This window comes from Paramormyrops kingsleyae, chromosome 4 (genome assembly GCF_048594095.1).
Source record: "Paramormyrops kingsleyae isolate MSU_618 chromosome 4, PKINGS_0.4, whole genome shotgun sequence".
NCBI classification, from domain to species: domain Eukaryota; kingdom Metazoa; phylum Chordata; class Actinopteri; order Osteoglossiformes; family Mormyridae; genus Paramormyrops; species Paramormyrops kingsleyae.
Window position 1 is genome coordinate 40,772,697 of NC_132800.1, and position 19,092 is coordinate 40,791,788.

The window sequence follows — 19,092 nt, forward strand, 5'->3', positions numbered from 1 at the left end:
ATCGATGTGACTGCATAAATATCGATACATGTGTTTTTATTTTCTTGCCTGTTTCAGTATTGTTTTCATGATCCACTCCGACGTATACATGGTCTACGCCCAATACGTCGATCGCGACCTACTGGTCTATTGCAAAGGTAGTGTGTGTAGATCGTATGGCATAAAAAATAGAGGATGGATGATGCGTTCAACCGCACCAGCTGCTGCAAGCTACCGAGTCGCCTAGTTAGCCTCCAATTTAATTCTATTAAATTTAAGAAAGGGTATAAAAATGAATGGGGGAGCTGGACCAAGTAAGGCATTTTTAAGACATTTTAAGGCCTTAAATTTAACTTTCTGAATTTTAGACTTAAGACTTTTTAAGACCCTGCGGGAACCTTGTTATTGCAAGCACAGCACATAACACAGGGAAAACTTCAATGACAGATCTGGGCGACAGACTCTGAGGTGGACTTAAATACACAGGACTAGACGAAACAATTTAAAATTTAAATGCACTTTATTTTGCTTGATTTATGGGACATACTTGACTACACTAGATTTTGTTTTCAGTTCACAAAATATGATAAAATGCTAATTATATTTGCCTTTTTTAATTCATTGAAATGTAAAGGATTGTGTGAAATTTCATCATTTCGACTACTATCCCCAGTATCGAAATGAATCGAATTGTATCGTATCGTGGGAATTTCTGAGGTATTAAAAATAATCGATATTGTATCTTATCGCAAGGAAAGCTGTGATTTACACCCCTAGTAAAAATGCTGTAAAATGAGGATGCTTGTCAAAAATGATGTCATAAATAGATTTTCATTATCAATTAACTTCTATTAACTAAATTAAATCATTAAAACACTTTACATACAGAAACACTTTCTCTAAGAGCTATAAAACAATATCAATCCAACAGAATGTGAGAAATATATTCAAGGAATAAATGTATAGACAGAAAGTTGTTAATGTAATGAAATAATGATTTAAAATAATTTCATAACCTTGCTTTTATTTTAACATGATAATGTACAAATAAAAGCACAATATTTATTTTTCAAATCAATATTTCAATATTTAAATATTACCCAATGCAATGTTAACCCTCTGGGGTCGGTGGTCCCGCTGGCGGGACCTGACAGAAATTTCACCAAAACGTTTAAATAACTCTGCGAGTTTTAGTCATATACACATTTAAAAAACACCCTCAGAAACCTTGGACGGTCTACTTTTCAAATATATATAGGTAGAAACTAAATATATTTTTACAGCTTCGTGATACTAATAGAAAGAACAAGAGTGACTGACTTAAGCGTCTGCCGCTGAAGCTTTGTGCCAGTGTTGCCACTTTCAGCAGCAAAGCTCATACCTGTGTTCATGGCTCAGTGGGCTAAGCCTGTGTGCCTGCAATCACACGATCGCCGGTTCAAACGCAGCGTATTTAGAACGTGAATAGCGATCTTCAGCTGAGAGCATTTCTACACGCTCCCGACGCAAGTAAAACAAAGAAAGGTCATACGGTTTACTTTTTTGCCTATTTAACCTAATTTTAAAAACTTTAATACTTCCGACAATGGAAGTTTTGAAAAGAAGATGCATTATGGATTTAGTGTTTTTTTTCATGATTCTACATAATGATTTCAGCGAGATATAAACTGAAATAGACGAGAAAGATACGCGGTCGACGATGCCCTCGTCCCGAGTGTTAATAATAGTCATTGCATCATATTTATCTCTTTCTATATTTATATGGTCACAGTTTTTAATTTTTCAAACTGTGAAGGGGATTTTATTGTTGCTACTTTTCTTGCGTTTCAAACTGCCTTTCCAATGTGATGGGTGTGGGGTGCAGTGACATTCCAGACTGATGGGCCATTGACAGCATGCAAACTACTACAGGTGTGAGGATACCTATGTCATCATTATTCATTGTACAGGCCACTGACTTTGAGAAAAAGAGTGTCACTCCAAAGTTCTAACACTTTAGTAACGAAACCACATAAAATTTCAGAATGTCTCTTTCACCTGTGTGTAGCCAACCCCTGTGTCTATAAGCTTCAGAGCTCAAAAGTCTTGATGTGATTTTTTACAATTTCTCAGCATGTCTGAAAATAGGTTTTTGACAAGTATATGTTTAAAGTTGATATTAACAAAAAATAGAATAACATTTTAAGTGGTCTCAGATTATTGGTGCTGAGTTTGTGCTGAATAAAAGCACATGTAACATTCTGGGATAAATGTTTTTTAGATAGGTGAAATATTTTAAAATGTCAAGGCATGTCAGACTACCCCGAAAGTGGCTGAGAGGCCTCAGACCCCAGAGGATTAATGTCTTTTTATGCATGACATTTGTGTTCATTACAGTACGTCAGTTTGTGTGAAGCTTTACACCTGTGTTATGAGGACCATCATAACATATTCTTGATGTTTGACCTGACTGAAAAATTTCAGTGTGTTGTGTTAGTTTGACAAAAGCCTGGTTTATGAGGACACTAGTTATTACCGGGACATAGGTAACTCAATACCTCAGTCTTCTCAGATATCTATCTTCTCACATACCTTTAAAGTTTCTTTAGGTTGGTCAGACACAGATTCTCATCTATCATCTAGTGCAGGTGTGGGGAACCTTGATCCTGGAGGGCCGGTGTCCAAAAAAAAATAAAAATACCAACCTTTATCCTGAAGACCTGGTTCAGGTGTGTTTGATTAGAGCTGAACTCTGCAGGGACACTGGCCCTCCAGGACCAACGTTCCCCAACCCTGATCTGGTGAATAGATAATATGCAATCTTGGAGAAAGCAAATAAAAAAATAATGTGGCATAGAAATATTATAAAGTTACTCTTTATATATAGTTTTAATATTACTTAATGAAAGCCAATTGGAATCAAGGGGGACCTACTTTTTACCAATTTTGAGAACTACTGAGTTTTCAATATCATATTGACCACAGTGAGATGTAAATAATCCCAATATTTCATATAGATGCAGCCCATTGTCCTGGTAATAACCAGTGTCCTCATAAACCAGGCTTTTGTCAAACTAACACAACACACTGAGATTCTTCAGTCAAGTCCAACATCAAGAATATGTGATGATGGTCCTCATAAAACAGGTGTCCTCATAACACAGGTGTAAAGCTTCACACAAACTGACGTACTGTAATGAGCACACACGTAATGTAATACGTAAAAAATCATTAATTTTACAATGGTGACAATTAATACTTTCCACCTTTAATATAATTCAATAAATAATTATTTAATAATTAGTTATTGTAAAGGTTTTCATACCGTGCATCGCCATTGCTACTCTTAATCACCAAAATCATAAGTGGTTTCTTCACCAGGATAGATGTTCCTCAAAGCAAATAAGCATAGGTGAGGTCTACAATCCACGCGGATGGTCTTCATCCTACTGTTCGGATTAACGTGGTCATTAACTGTTCAAAAACGTTTGACTGATAGTGCAAGTTACTATTCAGGAGTAAAACGTGCACATCTGGATCTCTTTGTTTATTAATCTCTTTAAACCCAGCAGATTATTATTACAACTATGCTATTTTGCAATACAGTTAAAACTGTATTGCAAATGAAAGTAAGTTAAAGGTGAAAAATCGACGATTCTCGTCTGAATGTATTCAATGAATCAGTAGAAATTCGCTAGCACCGTTAGCATCACGCACTAGCTGGTTTAAAACTGTAAAACGAGCTCTGATGCGCTTACAAAACATGCACAAACAAGCCAACGCGAGCCATAAACTTTTTAAAAATTCGATTAAACAGCAGTATAACTTACCTTTCACATTACAGTCGCTTCGAACTAGCAGGTCCACAGCACATATGTCTTCACTTCAGCTGCATCCGGTCCAAACAGGACATTGACGATTATAATATAAACGGAATTGTAAAAATAATATAAAAATAAATACTAATACTAATATGTATTTAATATATAATTATGATAAAGCCTAGTAGTTAAATGTGTGGTTCGGTTTACACGAACAGTTAGTATAAAATCTTAATTCCAAGTTACTTATCAGTCTGACTAGTAAAAGGTTTCAAAAAATTTAATCTCTAGTCATAGTTTATCATATTAACGGTATACGTTTACCTATATGTTTGCTATACATTCATATATTTAATTTACAATTGATAAATTATAGTTAATGTTGAAATAATACTGCAAATTGCATTAACTTACTTGTCATAAGATACTGTGCGCTGAAGCGGACTGAAGCCACGCCCACCGACGCCATCTTGTTTTCGCGATTTCCCGCCCACGTTACCGATTTAGCCAATCAGCGGCCTCAAAACTTACACTTGTGTGTAATATGCAAATCTTTGATGACGCAGGTGTTGTACCGGGTCCCGGCTACAGGGGCGCACTCTCGAGTTCAGAGATACACAGTGTATAGTAAGATTTCAGGGTTTTGTGGTATGTTAGGACATGGCGCCAAAATTTGAGAGGGAGTTTCTCGGACTTAGAAAATGGCTTCTACATTGCCGGAATTATAAGGACATGGTCCCTGTCCTCATAAACCCAAATGTCCCTGTAATGCTGGTGAGTATTCAGGTCAAAAGTCCTTGTAAACCACAAAAACCAACACACACACACACACACACACACTTTCAAGTCTATATAAATGCAAATGTGATTAAAGAGAAATAGCAACAGGATAAAATTACATTTTATACGCTGCTCACTGGTGAGTTCTGCTATTTGTAGAACAGGTCCGCGGCGACTCATACGGCCCTTGGGGCCATTTTGGTGACCCCTGATGTAAACAAACCAAGAACAGCAAAACTACTATGTGTTCCTGCTGCCATTACCATGGAACGCTGCAAGCAGGACTCCTTCATGTCACATTAAAATCTCACACGCAGGGCAGCCCAGAGCTGGCTGAACTTCTTCAGTGTTACAGGTTGCTTCTCGCTACCAGCCGACACCATACACACCACCTTCTGAGGAGACAAATCATCTGTAAAGAGAAGCCGCACAGCAGTCGCCCCAGTGGAAGGGGCTAGCTCCCGCCACCCCGTAAGAGTCCCCAGACAGAGGGCGAGGTCTGCGGCACCGCATTCTGTAGACCCATCACAGCTACTGCAGCTGCCGCTGGGAGTGCAAAGGCTCCTCAAAACCTAGGGTCCAGTTAATTTGGAGAGATTTACAGGCGATGAAGAATCTCACAACACGAGCAGGGACTGCCTCGAGGCACGTGGCCCGACACTCTCAAGTCAAGATAGTTACTGCAATAGAAAAATGACAAACTATGCACCGATTAACAAAGGGTTCTACTATCACAGCCTTCTGTGACGTTATCTGTGACGCTTTTTAAACAAATAACCTAGCACTGAGTATTATCATTAATACACCCTTACAACAGGAGTAACGAAAGAAATTAAAAATGACCAAAACACTGAAAAAAATTACTAACATTACACAAGAATTTTAGAAAAATCACAGAACTAATAAATAAGCCTAAAATCAGTGCTTAAAAAAACATAAAGTACAGTGGAACCTCGGATTACGAGTAACGCGGTTTACGACTGTTCCGCAAGACGAGCAAAGATGTTTAATAAATTTTGACTTTGAAAGCGAGCAAGTCCTGGTTTTCGAGCACCAAGTATCATCAAAAATCATATGGCACACATGCGCTCCTTGTTTTTCTTGTTTTTACGTGTGCTCGGCTTCAAAACAGGAAGCGCATGCGTGCACTTCTTGTTTTGACGCCGAGCGCACGTCATCACAACTGAACCAATGGTTATTCACTTTCTCATGCTGTGGAATTGTGGGTAATCGTCTCCCATGCTCAGTCGGAATGCCTCACTCGTATAGTCAAAATTTAGTAGAAAAGCACCACCTGAATAAGGACGTAGCAGTGCGAGCGATGAATCTGTTTAACGACAATGCAATGTCCACATTTTTGCGAAATCAAAAAGGAGGCAAAAGAGGCTGTCATTGGATGGGTTCCTTGTTAAAGTCGCACAAACAGAAAAAGATTCCAGCGAGCCAACAGATAGCAGTGATTCCGTTAATTATAGTGAAAGTCGTCCTACAAAATAACCCTCCTCTTCTCCTCTCGTCTCCCTCACACCATCCATGATTCTTTTCAAAGGTAAAGTGCAGGTTAATTTGTTTTATGTATTTTTACTTTATATCTTGTATTAATTTTTATATGAATATTTTTGAGTTGTTGAACGGATCATATGAGTTAACATTATTTCTAATGGGAAAATTCGCTTTGATATACGAGTGCTTTGGATTACAAGCATGTTTCCGGAACGAATTATGCTTGTAAACCAAGGTACCACTTGTATGTGTAATATTTGAACCTCGATTAATGAGTGTGTGCACCCTGTGATGGACTGGCATCCCATTCAGGGTGTCCCTCGTGCCCTGTGCTGTTAGGCTCCAGCCCCCCAACTATGACTGAGATAAGCTGTTTATATTTCCCATCATCGTGTACTGGAAATGACTTCACCTGTATAGTAAATAATATCCACAGCCTGAAACCATTAGTGACTGACCATACAGCAGATTCAAAACTCTGTGAGAAGGGATCAAACACACTGGAATGTACCCGACTCAGAAAAGGTCACTTGGACCTTCCCCAAAGTGAAGCTAGGGGGCAGTGTTCACCAGCAAACATCAGGAGGCCAGGCCACCTATATGACTTGGCCAGGCTCAGCCATAAAGGACTACATGGAGCCCTCTAGTGGCTATTCAGCTGTAAGGGGAAACGGGACCAAGCTACTGTAGCATCCGACCGATAGGCATGAGTGAGGATGACCCAGACGGACCCAACTTTTTAGCAGAAATATTGCAATATAGATTTTAATACCCATATATTACAGATGTGACATGCACAGAACCTTACCCTTAAATGATATTGCAGGGTTAACAGACATGCTGGTGACACATCAAATATGAGCCAATCACAGAGGAGCTATTCCCAGCATTAATATATATATGGATCCTTATATAAGGGATCACTTTATATGGAACCTTTTATAAGGGATAATTTTATAAGGGATCATTCAATACGGATCATCTTATAAGGGATCATTTTATATGAATCAGTCTGTAAGGGACAAAGAACTTCTCTCAAATACGTAAGGAAAGCGTGAACCTTAATTTGGACCCCCACACCCACACATCTGCCTTGAGCTTTAAAAATTCAAATAGTGTGAAATTCCCGACTTGGCTGCCCCGTACTGCTGCCTATGGTACCTTCTTAAATGCACAAATGCATTACAACACAGAGATTAGCACCATTCCAGTCTGCACCCGCAGTAACGCCGGCACTAATTTGAGTTCATCAGTGCGAATATGGGGGGCCCCATTTGCACTGAAGCTGCCTCCTAAGCACCACGGTAATGTTTCCTCTTTTCTGTTGTCAGAAAACTTTTTTTCCTGTCACATAACACCACTGTTTTAATAAAACACTTAAAATTTGCTGGGTTTTCAGGGGTCACTCCTCTTGGAAGGGCACCATGTAGAAATTGAAATGAATTCATTTGAATACAGTTTAATAAAAAAGCCGGCTCCATTTTCAATTCACATGCAAACAGTAAAAATGATTCTTTTTATAACTCCTAAAGCTATGACACAATAGTGTAGAAGTGGTGGGGAAAGTTCAACTAAAAGAAATACCAAAGCAAAGTAAAAGCAGCTGCCTGTTTTACAGGAAATAAAAAACTATGAATATTTATACAATTATGACATTAAAATTACTTTTTTGACCATTTGCAATAACATCAATCTTTCACATTACGCTCATCTTAAAATTTTTAGCACATGAACTTACCGAATCCACAGATTTCCACAAATTTGTACAGCTTTGTCAGCCCTCGTGTTTTAACGTGTAAACTTGCGTATTAGATGTAGCAGCCAGAGGAGCAGCCCATGGAGTAGAGCACGGCAAGACCCCAGAAAGCCCTCTCCCACCTCACCGGCATTTGGTACAAACAAGCAAGAACAAGGGGCATTCAATGCAAAACAAAACCGCAAAAACATTTTTCATTTTTTCAGTTTTTTAAAAAGATGCTTTAATATGTCAGATCTACGCCACAGACCATGTAACACTTCACTGAAGGGAAGAGAAAATGTTGCCAAGGGCCCAGGAACACTCTTTGAAAGGAACGTTGCTGGTTCAGAACAAAGAACGAGAACGTCTCACCAGCACTGAACTGCACCTCAGCGCACTGAAGCCAGACAGCCTGACGTAGACTACTGCAGCCGAATAACAGGGCAGGTGTAGCGATTCCTGTCCTTTGGAAAACAGTGCCAGAGGCAAGAAAAGCAACGCTGAAAAGGGACAAGACAACTTTAAAACAACTTAATAGAGACTGGGAGTGAAGGAGACCGGAATGGTGACACACTGCACATTCTCCGAGCTCCAAGACGTTTACAAGCCCCTGGAACACCGTCAAGGTCAAGCAACTGATGTACTTTTAACTGGTGAAATAGATGGATTATCCAGCTAGTAATGCCGACCGCAACCCATGTGAGGAGGTGAGTGTTCAGAGAACAGCACCTCACCATCACACGTGTCTCAGTAACACTGGCAGCATGCATGCATGTATACACACATTGTACACACAGGTATGCATGTGAATAAAGGCAAATGTGGAAATTCATTTAGGGAATAAAACCATTTCAAAAGTCAGGGGTTTGTGAATGAATGATTAAAAAGATAAAATTCAATGGAAAATGCTGAGTAAGAGGCCGGGGGACAGAATGGGGAGCTGTAAGAAGCACAGGGGGATGAGCGTATATGTGCGTTTCCATAGTACGGGGTTCAGTGTGGGGCCCACAGGCAGCGCCACACGTTGTCCATAACGCAGCATTGCGCCAGCCTCAAGGACTGAGCCTGGTCAAAAATGACTTGGATTTAGAGACACCCACTCTTCTCCTCAGGAAACTCGGTAAAGACTACGAAGCACCTTCCTTACAGCTAACAGCCGGTTTTCCCGACAGATCAGGGACACATCTGTGATAGCACAGCGCCACAACTCTGGCTGTCTCGGGGGTGGGGGGCGGGGGCGGAGCAACTGTCAGGCTGACCAGCGTATGGCCCCGGGGCAGCACACATGATGACGCAGATGACGCTTCTACAGCGACACGGCATGTTTAAGAATGAACACGGCAAACGGCCAGCTGTGCTGTATTCCACTGAATTCCCAACTTTAATATCAGGGTAAATGGGGGCAGAGGTGGGAGGGGTTGGTGGGAGCTGGATGGAACACTTCACACACATCTGGCACGAACACACAGAGTTAAAGTGTTTGGCATCATTCAGGAACAACCATTGGCACTTAGTTACCTGCGGGCATTAAAACTGCCCCCCAGCCCTATTATACGAGGGGTCGCCCCTGTCGGAGCTACGACCAAGACTAAAACTAACAGCATCACAAATGCAAATGCACCACCCTGCTCAGTGAAAGCTATGGTGACACGAGCACATTTCTATGTATCAGAAAGAAAGGAACAAAAAAACCACCTCTATATAAATGGCAAAAAAAAAAAAAGTTACAGGCAACTGAAAGAAACACCGATCAGAATATTATGGAGACATGTACCCAGCGTCAAATGGTATTAAAAAATCTTTAGCATAAATAACAGTGCTTAATATAAAGATTCATATCCACTTTCATTTTTAAAGCATATATTCATTAAAAGATTTAAGTTCTCTGGAAATATGCCGTGTACAAAATGTATGTTTTCCCCGTAAAAACAACATTCAAAAAAGGCACTTCATTCAGTAAGAAAAGAAAAATCACAGTTGTTTAAACTACTGGAGATCAAGAGAAGACAGCCTGCATAGCAACGATGGAGTGGCCAAAAACCGCATAGCTTTTTAACACGTTCCTTAAAAAGCTTGTTTTTGGTACATATAAAGAACTTAAACAGGATAGTAAAACTGTCTCTTGGTTAAAAAAGTAAGTCCTTTTCAGAACATTTTTCTGATTTCCCTCCTTAGAAATATATATGTAATGCATGTCTGTGGGTGTACACGTTGGTTCTGCCCAATGGAAGGTTCCAGAGTCCGGATCCCTATATGTCGAGTGCACTGCAAACATTCTGTCCACTCAGGGTGCCATCAGAACAGGAGAGTTGGGGGGCAGGGGGGGTTCTCCGTGGTGAGATTCTGCGGCGCCCACTTCAGGCAGCTGCAGGACAGGACCTGAGCCATGCTGGGGGGGATGGGGGCAAGAACGGGTGGAGTCCCTGGAGACCGGGCTACCTGCCCCTCAGGTTCTGGAGCACGCTGTAAACGTCCTCCTCTCTGCTAAGGCCCTCGAAGAAAGGGAGCAGGTCCAGCAGCTCTGTGTCCGTCATGTCGTCAAACCACGATTGTACCGGGACCTGCCAGACGCAGGGGAGAGAGAGGAGCCTCAGACTCGCTACACCCAGACCACAACCAAAAATGGCCCTGCACCACCCTCTCAGCAGGAAAAGCAAGTGGTGAGTCACCTCGTGAATTATTCACAAAAAGCCAGCAAGTGGTGAGTCCCACCCTCCCTTTTCCCTTAGAAAGACTGACTAGCAGAAACTTCCCTGGATCAGCAGCAGTAGCAAACATGTGTACAGAGCACCAAACGTCCATGGAAATCTTTTCATTGCCATGGAAACTGCGGCACTAGTAGCAATGTCCACATCTTTCATGAACAATGAACAATACATTTGTCAAAAATATTTGAGCTGTCATCAGAGAAATTTGTTTCATGTTAGAGTGCTGTAAAGATGACGGTGGGAACCTCGCTGACTCAGGAAATAGTACATTGGTGGCATAATGCATTTTTTTCATAGCAGTGCAGGTTGAGGAACTTACTGCATTTTCCGGGTGGAAGATGTAGGACGCGGGCGAGTTATCCACTATGATCACGTTACTCAGCTCCCTCCCTAATCGGCTCAGGTCTTTGACGTAATTTCCTCGGTGGAACACGCAGGACTCTCGGAACAGCCGGGCTCGAAACACCCCCCACTGATCCAGGAGGTCCGCCACAGGGTCCGCATACTGCAAAGAAGCAGCTCGTTAGAGGAATCCTACCCATGAGCATGGTTCGAAGGCTCCCTGAGCATACCCGTTCAGCAGCCCGTATGAGCCTCAGCTCTGATGCCACTGCGCTAACTGCTCCTCAATCCCATAGCAGACAACAGAATGCAGAATGAAAGCAGGTGCTTCACTACAAACTAGCTACCATGTTCATCAGCAACACATGGTTCATTTGGACTCATCCTAAGGCAGATTTCTTGCATATAACTGTTCCATAATGACCTAGCGAGCCTGCTGATGTTCATTGGAAGTGTCTACAATGCACAGGAACAAAACAGGAGTACATCACGAAAATGACTGTGATGAGTGTGGATCTGCAAACTGTGCTGGGGCGGGGAGGGGTGTCATCTGTCTAATCTATTGCTGTGAGCTGCAGCAGCCCATGTGACAACTGCGGTCTCACCTGAACTGCACCTAAGTTATGTATCGGAGACAGCAGCAAAGGCCAAAGAAAAGAAGGTATTTTTCAGCTCCTCCTGTGCCTCATGCCTGACAGACTGGTGAACACTCCGCCCCGGACCTTGGAGGTAATAGTTACTGGAACTCTGAGGAGCAAGAGCAGCAGGTTTTTACAGGGAAGGCCTCCAAGTTTTCAGCCCTTCGCCTCGCTATTCAATCGAAGTCCTTCGGTTCTTAGTGATTAAAAGTTGGCTCAGACTATCATCTGTTTAGGGTCTGTCTGTGTGTTTGTACTCAGCCAGCAAGCTTGTTTCTCTTGAGGTTTGCAACAGGCTAACCTTAGTAACTTAACACAAACTTTCTCTTCAATACATTTTACACATGGAAGACTTTTGGAGCAACATCCAGGACAATGACATTGTGCTATCCTGATACTGCCCCCTTTCAGAAAAGGGGACAGACACAAACACACACACACCCACACCTACCAGACTAAAGCCATAACTCTACACACTGATCTACTGCAGCATTAAGCTGTTACTCACGCTAAATACACCTAAACGCTCTGCCGTCTATGACCCACTCAACTGGCTGGGAGAGCCAAGCAGAAAGCAGATGTCCATGTGTGACAGTCCCCAGAGACACTCACCCTGGCTTTTGGAGACCGAGCACGGCGGAGTACAGAGACAGAAAGAGGAACACGAAGATGGCAATCAAACGAGGGCAGATGGTTCACACACATTTCCACGCAGCCAGAATAGCCATTCTGATGTTCGTCTTGTAAGACTGCATTAGCACGGACAAACCTTGGCTAGGCTAGCTGTAAAAAGGATGCATTCGAACAGCTCCCCCATCTTCTGCAGGAACTCATCCACATGTGGCCTTTTCAGTACATAGACCTGAAAAAATAACAGGACAGGTGTCAAACGAGTCAGAAATCACATCCATGAGGAGGTGAGGGGGTCAAGGCTGGGTGAGCACACCAGGGCGACCAGCTGTCTGATAGGGTCCTGACACAAGCAAAGCCCACAGGTTCCTTTGGAAGAAGCCAGGGATGCAGGGGGAATCGGCGTTCCTCATGGCTCTTCCAGTATCCTTTGGTGGTTATGGAGCTAGCTCCTAGTGCAAGTAATCATGAATAGGCCAACCTGGGTGCACACAGCCTATCCTGGATTACTTGAACCAGGTCACAGTCATCACTCTGCAGAGGCATGGAGACTGGAAAGGCCTGAGCCTCTCTCTTCAGGAGGAAGGCTGTGACGCCGTCCGCACGCAGGCCACGTCTGAGCGCCCCTGCTCCTCCTCTCTCTCCGGCGACAGCATCCCATTTCAAAAGCATGCAGCATTTTTCACAGGCGGATTTTAAAGAGGGCCTTTAGTTTAAGCGAGAGAAATGTGAAATGCGTCACTAAAAACACATGTGTTAGAAGAGGAAGACCAAGTGCAGGTAAAATTAAACACCAAGGCAGACCACTGGGAGACTAAAATAAAGCAGTTAGTGGTGTTTTAGCACAGTACCTGATGAACTGTACCATCTATCTCCACAGGCACGATGAAATCAGCATTGCTTATCGGCTGCAAAAAGAAGAGAAGACGCATGGGGAGTAAATTTGCAGCTGTCCACATTTCCCCCCCAGACTCCAGACAAATTGTAGTTTGGCTTCATAACCTACTGACAACCATCTATTTCACTCAAACGTCATTAATCCAAAATGTTCATGGACAGACATCATCATCCTTTTTAAAAAACTGAAAGTCACCTCATTCATTGTCAAGACTGAGTACAGGTTAAACAGTAACTAGAAACAAGACTTCATTCATCATATTTCAACAGAGTTAAACAGCATACAGAAATGGGGAAAGCTGCAGAAAAACATCTGTTTTTGATCTACTTCTTTCTGTTCTTGACATATTACCTTCAGATAAAATGTTAACATTTGAAAGTATCTGTACCAGACGTTTTGTTCAAAAAAAAAAAAAAAAAAAAAAAAACTTGGAAACTGGAGGCAGTATGAAGACTCAGCAACAGGGGGCGATGGTGCTCTTTCTTAGCAGGCTCCAGCACTCGGTCAGAGTATTGGAATGCAGCCCTCCCTTTCAGACCAGCACTCTACCCATCATGAAAACAAGCTGTTTTCGACAGACTTAAGGCCTGTGACCGTGCTCTTAGTTCATACACATTTAGATTCTGGATGATAGAATGCAGACCTTCTGTGGAACGTTTGCATTAAGGAGGAAGGGGCAAATGCCTAAATGTCTAATTAGAGGACTCCACTTGGAAAACAGTCCATCATAGCAAAAAAAAACAGTTGTGCATCCTTCACACCCTTACGTTGCAATAAGTATTCCCACAGCTCACACATCAGTAGGTTGCATGCCTCCAGTTCTTTGCCAAACCTAATTTCCCCTCCTTATAAAGAAACACAACGCCAGTTCATCTTTCAGCCTGCCAGGCTAACATCAAAGTGTCCAGAGATATAAAGCCTGAGTACTGAAAGCAGATCTGGATCACAAACTGCAAATGGCACAAAAAAATAATAATAATCCCATAACTCATATTGACCTTCGCCTAAATAGAACGGATGAGCGCTCACCAGCTTCACTGTAAGACCGCTGTTCCCATCTCTCACTCAAGTCATCAGTCACTTTCAGAAAACCCAGGCATATCAAATCCATTTCTAAGTCTGCTGCTGATTGTTTAACAAAATTGCACAGAGAAGTGAGCACTTACTTAAACATAAGAATTTTCTAGCATGAATGAAAAAAGTGATAAAGCAAACCTCTGCTACTGAGCTCAGTCCCTTGAAGTAAAATGTCTCGCCGCTGAATGTTGATGGTCTGCGTGAGGACTTGAATCTGCAGACGGACACACCCCTGTGTTTGCTCGAGTGTGCGTGTGCGCGCGCGTGTGTGTGTATTTGTGTACTCAAGTGTGTATTGCTGTCCTCTCCCCCTCTGTGGGCCCCATTCCGACCCAGACAGCTCCCTCCACCCCTCTTCTTCCCTCCCACTTTCCCGCTCTGTATCCCATTTTCACAGACAACAGGATGGCAGGAAGACATTTACTGCCACCATTCGTGAACATTCTAAACTACAGAACTGCAATGAGTGGAGAGACAGGGAACCTGAGAAACTTTTCATCAAGCCAAACTGGGAAAGGCACAGCTAGATGCTTCTGCACATCTGGTGCTGTTCTGCTTCTCTCCTTTTCACATACGTTCAGAAAATTTCAGGCTAGGAGGCAGCGTCTGCCGGCCCGAAGCGTGATTTGCTAGCTGTGGGCTCACTCTCATTGGCATCGATGGCCAGGTCAGATGGACCGTAAGGTGGAGGAGGAGTTTTTAAAGAAAAGGTCACATCTGAGAAATCTCACACTAAACAAAATGTCCAAACCATCTGACATCTAGAAAAGGGGGCACACTCATATGGCACAGTAGCAACATAAATGGACACGCCATTGGGCTTGATGTCACGTTACCTTAAACGAGCTGTGCACCAAGGTTTCATCCAAGTCGATCACAACACACTTCTTGCCGTAGTCCGATATGTTCATCTCAGGTAGGAGGTATTTGGCTGGGGGCTGGAGGGGTAGGAACCACAAACATCATGAGCTCCAAGAACCACCACCAGACAGTGGTGAGGTGTGAGAGGAGGAAGAGGGAGAACAAGACGGAGAGAGGATGTGCACCAAGATAAAATGGTGAGACAGAGGTGACTGATCATGGCGCTTAATGATTCGGGAAGCTTTCCAAGGGCTGAAATTCATCATGTATAGAAAGGACATGAATCACTGGCCCAAGTGAACCAGAGCACAGCACTCAATGTCATCCAAACAAAAGGTGATCTGAAGACTTCAACCCCAAAAGATATTACCACAAATGATACTTGAGCTATTTTAGAGCTGAAACTACCCCAGCGGCTCAGAGTCTATACTCTAAATAAGTTTAATTTTCGAGCTTTCCTTCAGAGAAGGTTGATGCATCTTCATCATTGGACACTAATTTGGAGTAATAGATGGACGTAATGAAAGTGCATGCTAATACAGATATACCAAACACTGCATATTACATAACCAGATGCTATCATCCCTCAGGACGGGGAACTTGCAACTTGTAATCCTTGGTTATAGGGCTTTGAGGGAGGAGATGAAGGACAGATGCATAGCCTGGGGTAAACCTGGAGAAAGATTAACTTTTGCCTCCAAAGACACCTATACAGTCAATATTCTCTAGTGTGCATAAGTAAACGAAAGCACGCATCTTTAACACTCAGAAGACTGAAGCGGAGCCCTTGGCACTCTACTTTCAGGCAAGACTGATGCAAGAGCGTGCAAAAACACGCTTCAGTAACAATTTGTTTTAACATCTAACATTTCCTTTGAGAAAGAAACGAGCTGAGAAAACAAGGGTAGTCAATATATGAGCTGGGGAGACAAAAAATCAAGAGATTAAGTCCCCAGTGCTGTCAAAGCTACCTATGAAGCGAAACCATTTAAAAACTAAGCCCTCGTCAAATATCAGCCTAGTTACATTATCGATATGTACATGTTATTATTAAATACCTGAAGTGTTTACATTACATTTTGCAGCCTATACAAGTTGTATTTTTTTTTTTAAAAGCCGAGAAAGGTAATCCAGATAAAAAAATAAATGTCTTCTCTTTGCAATGTGAAGTCTTACTCCTTTGGAATAAATTGGATAGAAAGACCAATGAATTAATATGAGTGTATATTTAATGAACAGATAAGCCTCTGGGATTCTGAAATACAATGAGGAAAAAATAAGGGACGTTTTCAGCTATTGTAAAAAGTAAGAACAATGCTGAACCAGGACAGAAGTGCAATCAGAGGAGTTTCCTGTAAGGGGATAAGTCAGTTTAGAAATTAAGAAGAAGAAAAAATTGAGAAACAGCCAAATATCACAAAAACAAAGCAATATATAATAGTACAAAAATAGGGCCTATTCACAAACACCAGAGATAACAGAAGTATTAGCTAAATGAAAAGTAGTAATTAGTCTATATATTCAGAAACCCAAAGCACAGCATAGACCTATTAGACAAGTGAAACAAAGGGAAAACGGGAAATATTCCCATTTCAAACTGGCTACTGTAAGTTTATGAAGCTTCTTGCTCTACGGCAGGACTGAAGCCTTCAGGCTCAGTCTAACATATTCACTGGTTTCACTAATAAAGCTCAACAACAGAAAAAGTACACAGGACTTTTCTGTGAATGTGTTTCCCCAGCAAACAGAGGAGAAAATGACTTTAAATGATAGTCACCAAACTCATCTCAAAAACTGTACTGTAATATTTAACAAAAGTGCCAATAATGCAGATTTTTTATTTTAGCATATTAATCCAATTATATATTTCTTTGACTACGGCACATTATACTCTAAGGTTATCATGCATTTTTTAATTACCTCAAAATGTAATATTTCAGAGCTCCTAGCGCCAATGGATACATTTTTCCACCTGCTGAGCAAAGCCCTTGCTTCCTATAAAATCACACATTTGCAAACAGAGTTCATGAACTGTTCCCTTTTACATCATTTTGCTGCACACTACATCCTACAAGTAAATGCTTATCACAGCCTAGCTTTAAACTAACTACTGGTGGACATGCAGTACTTCAAAGTAGGTTATTTAACACACCAGTCAAACCTTCGTAGGGCAGCACCCAGAGCAATGAGCAATCATATCCAAACCATTTCCATATCGTTATTCACTCAACACACATAGAGCAGGACTGTGCCAAAATCAGTCCAATTTTATGATTTTTTTCAGTAAACGGTGGCTTTCGAAGCTAGGAGTTAGGAGGAAAAAAAAAAAGCTAAAAATGTTTGCTAATTTTTGTTCAAATTGCTATTCCAACATATTTTTGAATACTACATCAATAGAAATACAACCAAGAGGTATTTCTATTCAAGGACTGATTTGTGCATGCCAGGCTGCTGCTTTTCATTAGACAAAAAAAAAAGGCATTTTTGCAGAGCTTATAGTAAATAATAATACAGTGGTACCTCGGTTCTCGAACTTAATCCGTTCCGGACTCCAGATCGAATCCTAAAAAGTTTGAGTTCTGATCGAAGTTTTCCCATAAGAAATAATAGAAAACCAATTAATTGGTTCCCGGCCCTCAAAATTACACCTAAATGTGTTTTTTTTTTTAGCATTTAAACACAAAATGAACAGGATAAAACAAGAGCAGCAGCATTTTTTCATAATGGCTTCCAAACGATAAAGATCTTATCCCAACATTACCCCTGTCCTGCTCCGATCGTCCCCTCCTTCCGTGTGCCACGCCCCCTCGTTAACCTCGTGTGGGATCCCCATGTGATCAGCTGTTTCTGGTTGTTGTCATTAGTCCTCTATATTAAGTTCGCGTTTCAGTTTGTTTCCCCAGTCCTGTCATTGGGTGCGTTCGACTTGCTTACAGCTGGCTTAAAGCAACGCATTCTGATCCTGATACAATGCATTACGGTTGCGACCTCTCACCCGGCTGCACAAACTGGAACCGCCTCCGTGATGACACACCTTTGCCCTTATTGGCTGAAGAGTTTAGTTACACGCATGACATTTGTATCCCAGGCAGTTCCGATGTATAATCTGCTATTTCTCCCGAATATCACGTAAAACAGTGAGAACTGGTTTTCAGTTAGTTTACCTGGTAAAATAAAGTTTAAATAAATGACATAAATGATCTAATAGTACACGTAAGTTAGTGGTTTATTTATCGTTAGTTACTGTAATGTTGCGCTGCTTTATTTGGTTAATCGTCAAGTCTGTGAAGAAGGCATTCAAATAAGAATTGCATTGTAGTATGACTCATTTCCTGGCGCGTACAATTTATATTAGGTCAGCGTTCACAGTTCGACTTCTGATATTCAGATCGAGTTCTAGGTCAAACTGGTTTGTTCGACTTTCAAGAAATTCGAGTTCTAGTGAGTTCGAGAACGCTAGGTACCACTGTACTAGCACAACCCAACAATGAATTAAAACCATGGCATCTATGACTGCATGTAGAAAACACACAGGTTACATGCCACCATCAAAGCTGACATCAAAAGGTACTGGTTCATAACATCAGCAGCAAAGTACTCTTCCCTGCGGGAACAGCTGGCAGGACATGCAAATTTAGAATGGTTAGATTGGGGAGTTTTCTGTAACAGTCCCCGAAAGGAGCATATCATGAACTACTCTATCAGAGTGGATGGCTTTGGAAGCACTTACAGATGGATAATGATACCTAGATCAATGCCTGTAATCATGCATTATTATTACAATTAGAAACGACATGCAAACTAAGGACAAGGCTTTTGGGATTTACAGGGCAAAAAAAGGCAACCAATCCCAATCATACAAGACTGGGCTAATGCAGACAGGGAATTAGTTCTCAGAAGCGGGACCATTTTACATTAATTTATGTTGTTGTCCACATGCTCAAAAGAACAAACGGCGCAAGTCACAGGCAAATATAGGAGCAGGGGAAGAGTGTGGACATCCCAAATTCATGTGATGAGCACAGCCATCACGTTCACCTCAGCCTTATTACCCATCAGCATATAAAACAAAAATTTTCATCTCTCCAATTTCAGTGGTCAGGTACAGGAGCAGGTCTGCTTGGGACACAGGTTTAAA

At 41.7% G+C, this 19,092-nt stretch overlaps 1 protein-coding gene across 5 annotated transcripts in view; it reads right to left on the reverse strand.

Annotated features, from left to right (window-relative positions):
• Positions 1–9,153: 9,153 nt before the first annotated feature.
• The window catches only part of ctdsplb (CTD (carboxy-terminal domain, RNA polymerase II, polypeptide A) small phosphatase-like b), a 49,077-nt gene continuing 39,138 nt past the window's right edge, over positions 9,154–19,092 (reverse strand). For 2 of the 5 annotated variants that reach the window (XM_023822869.2, XM_023822870.2), the window contains exons 4-9: positions 16,875–16,949; positions 14,930–15,031; positions 12,970–13,026; positions 12,258–12,350; positions 10,828–11,013; positions 9,154–10,361 (exon numbers count right to left, since the gene is read on the reverse strand). In XM_023822869.2, coding sequence (XP_023678637.1) covers positions 10,236–10,361; positions 10,828–11,013; positions 12,258–12,350; positions 12,970–13,026; positions 14,930–15,031; positions 16,875–16,949 — 639 coding nt within the window. In that variant the 3' untranslated portion in view covers positions 9,154–10,235. Of the gene's footprint in view, positions 10,362–10,827; positions 11,014–12,257; positions 12,351–12,969; positions 13,027–14,231; positions 14,905–14,929; positions 15,032–16,874; positions 16,950–19,092 lie in introns of those variants that run through there. The other 3 variants (XM_023822871.2, XM_023822872.2, XM_023822873.2) reach the window with 2 other exon arrangements.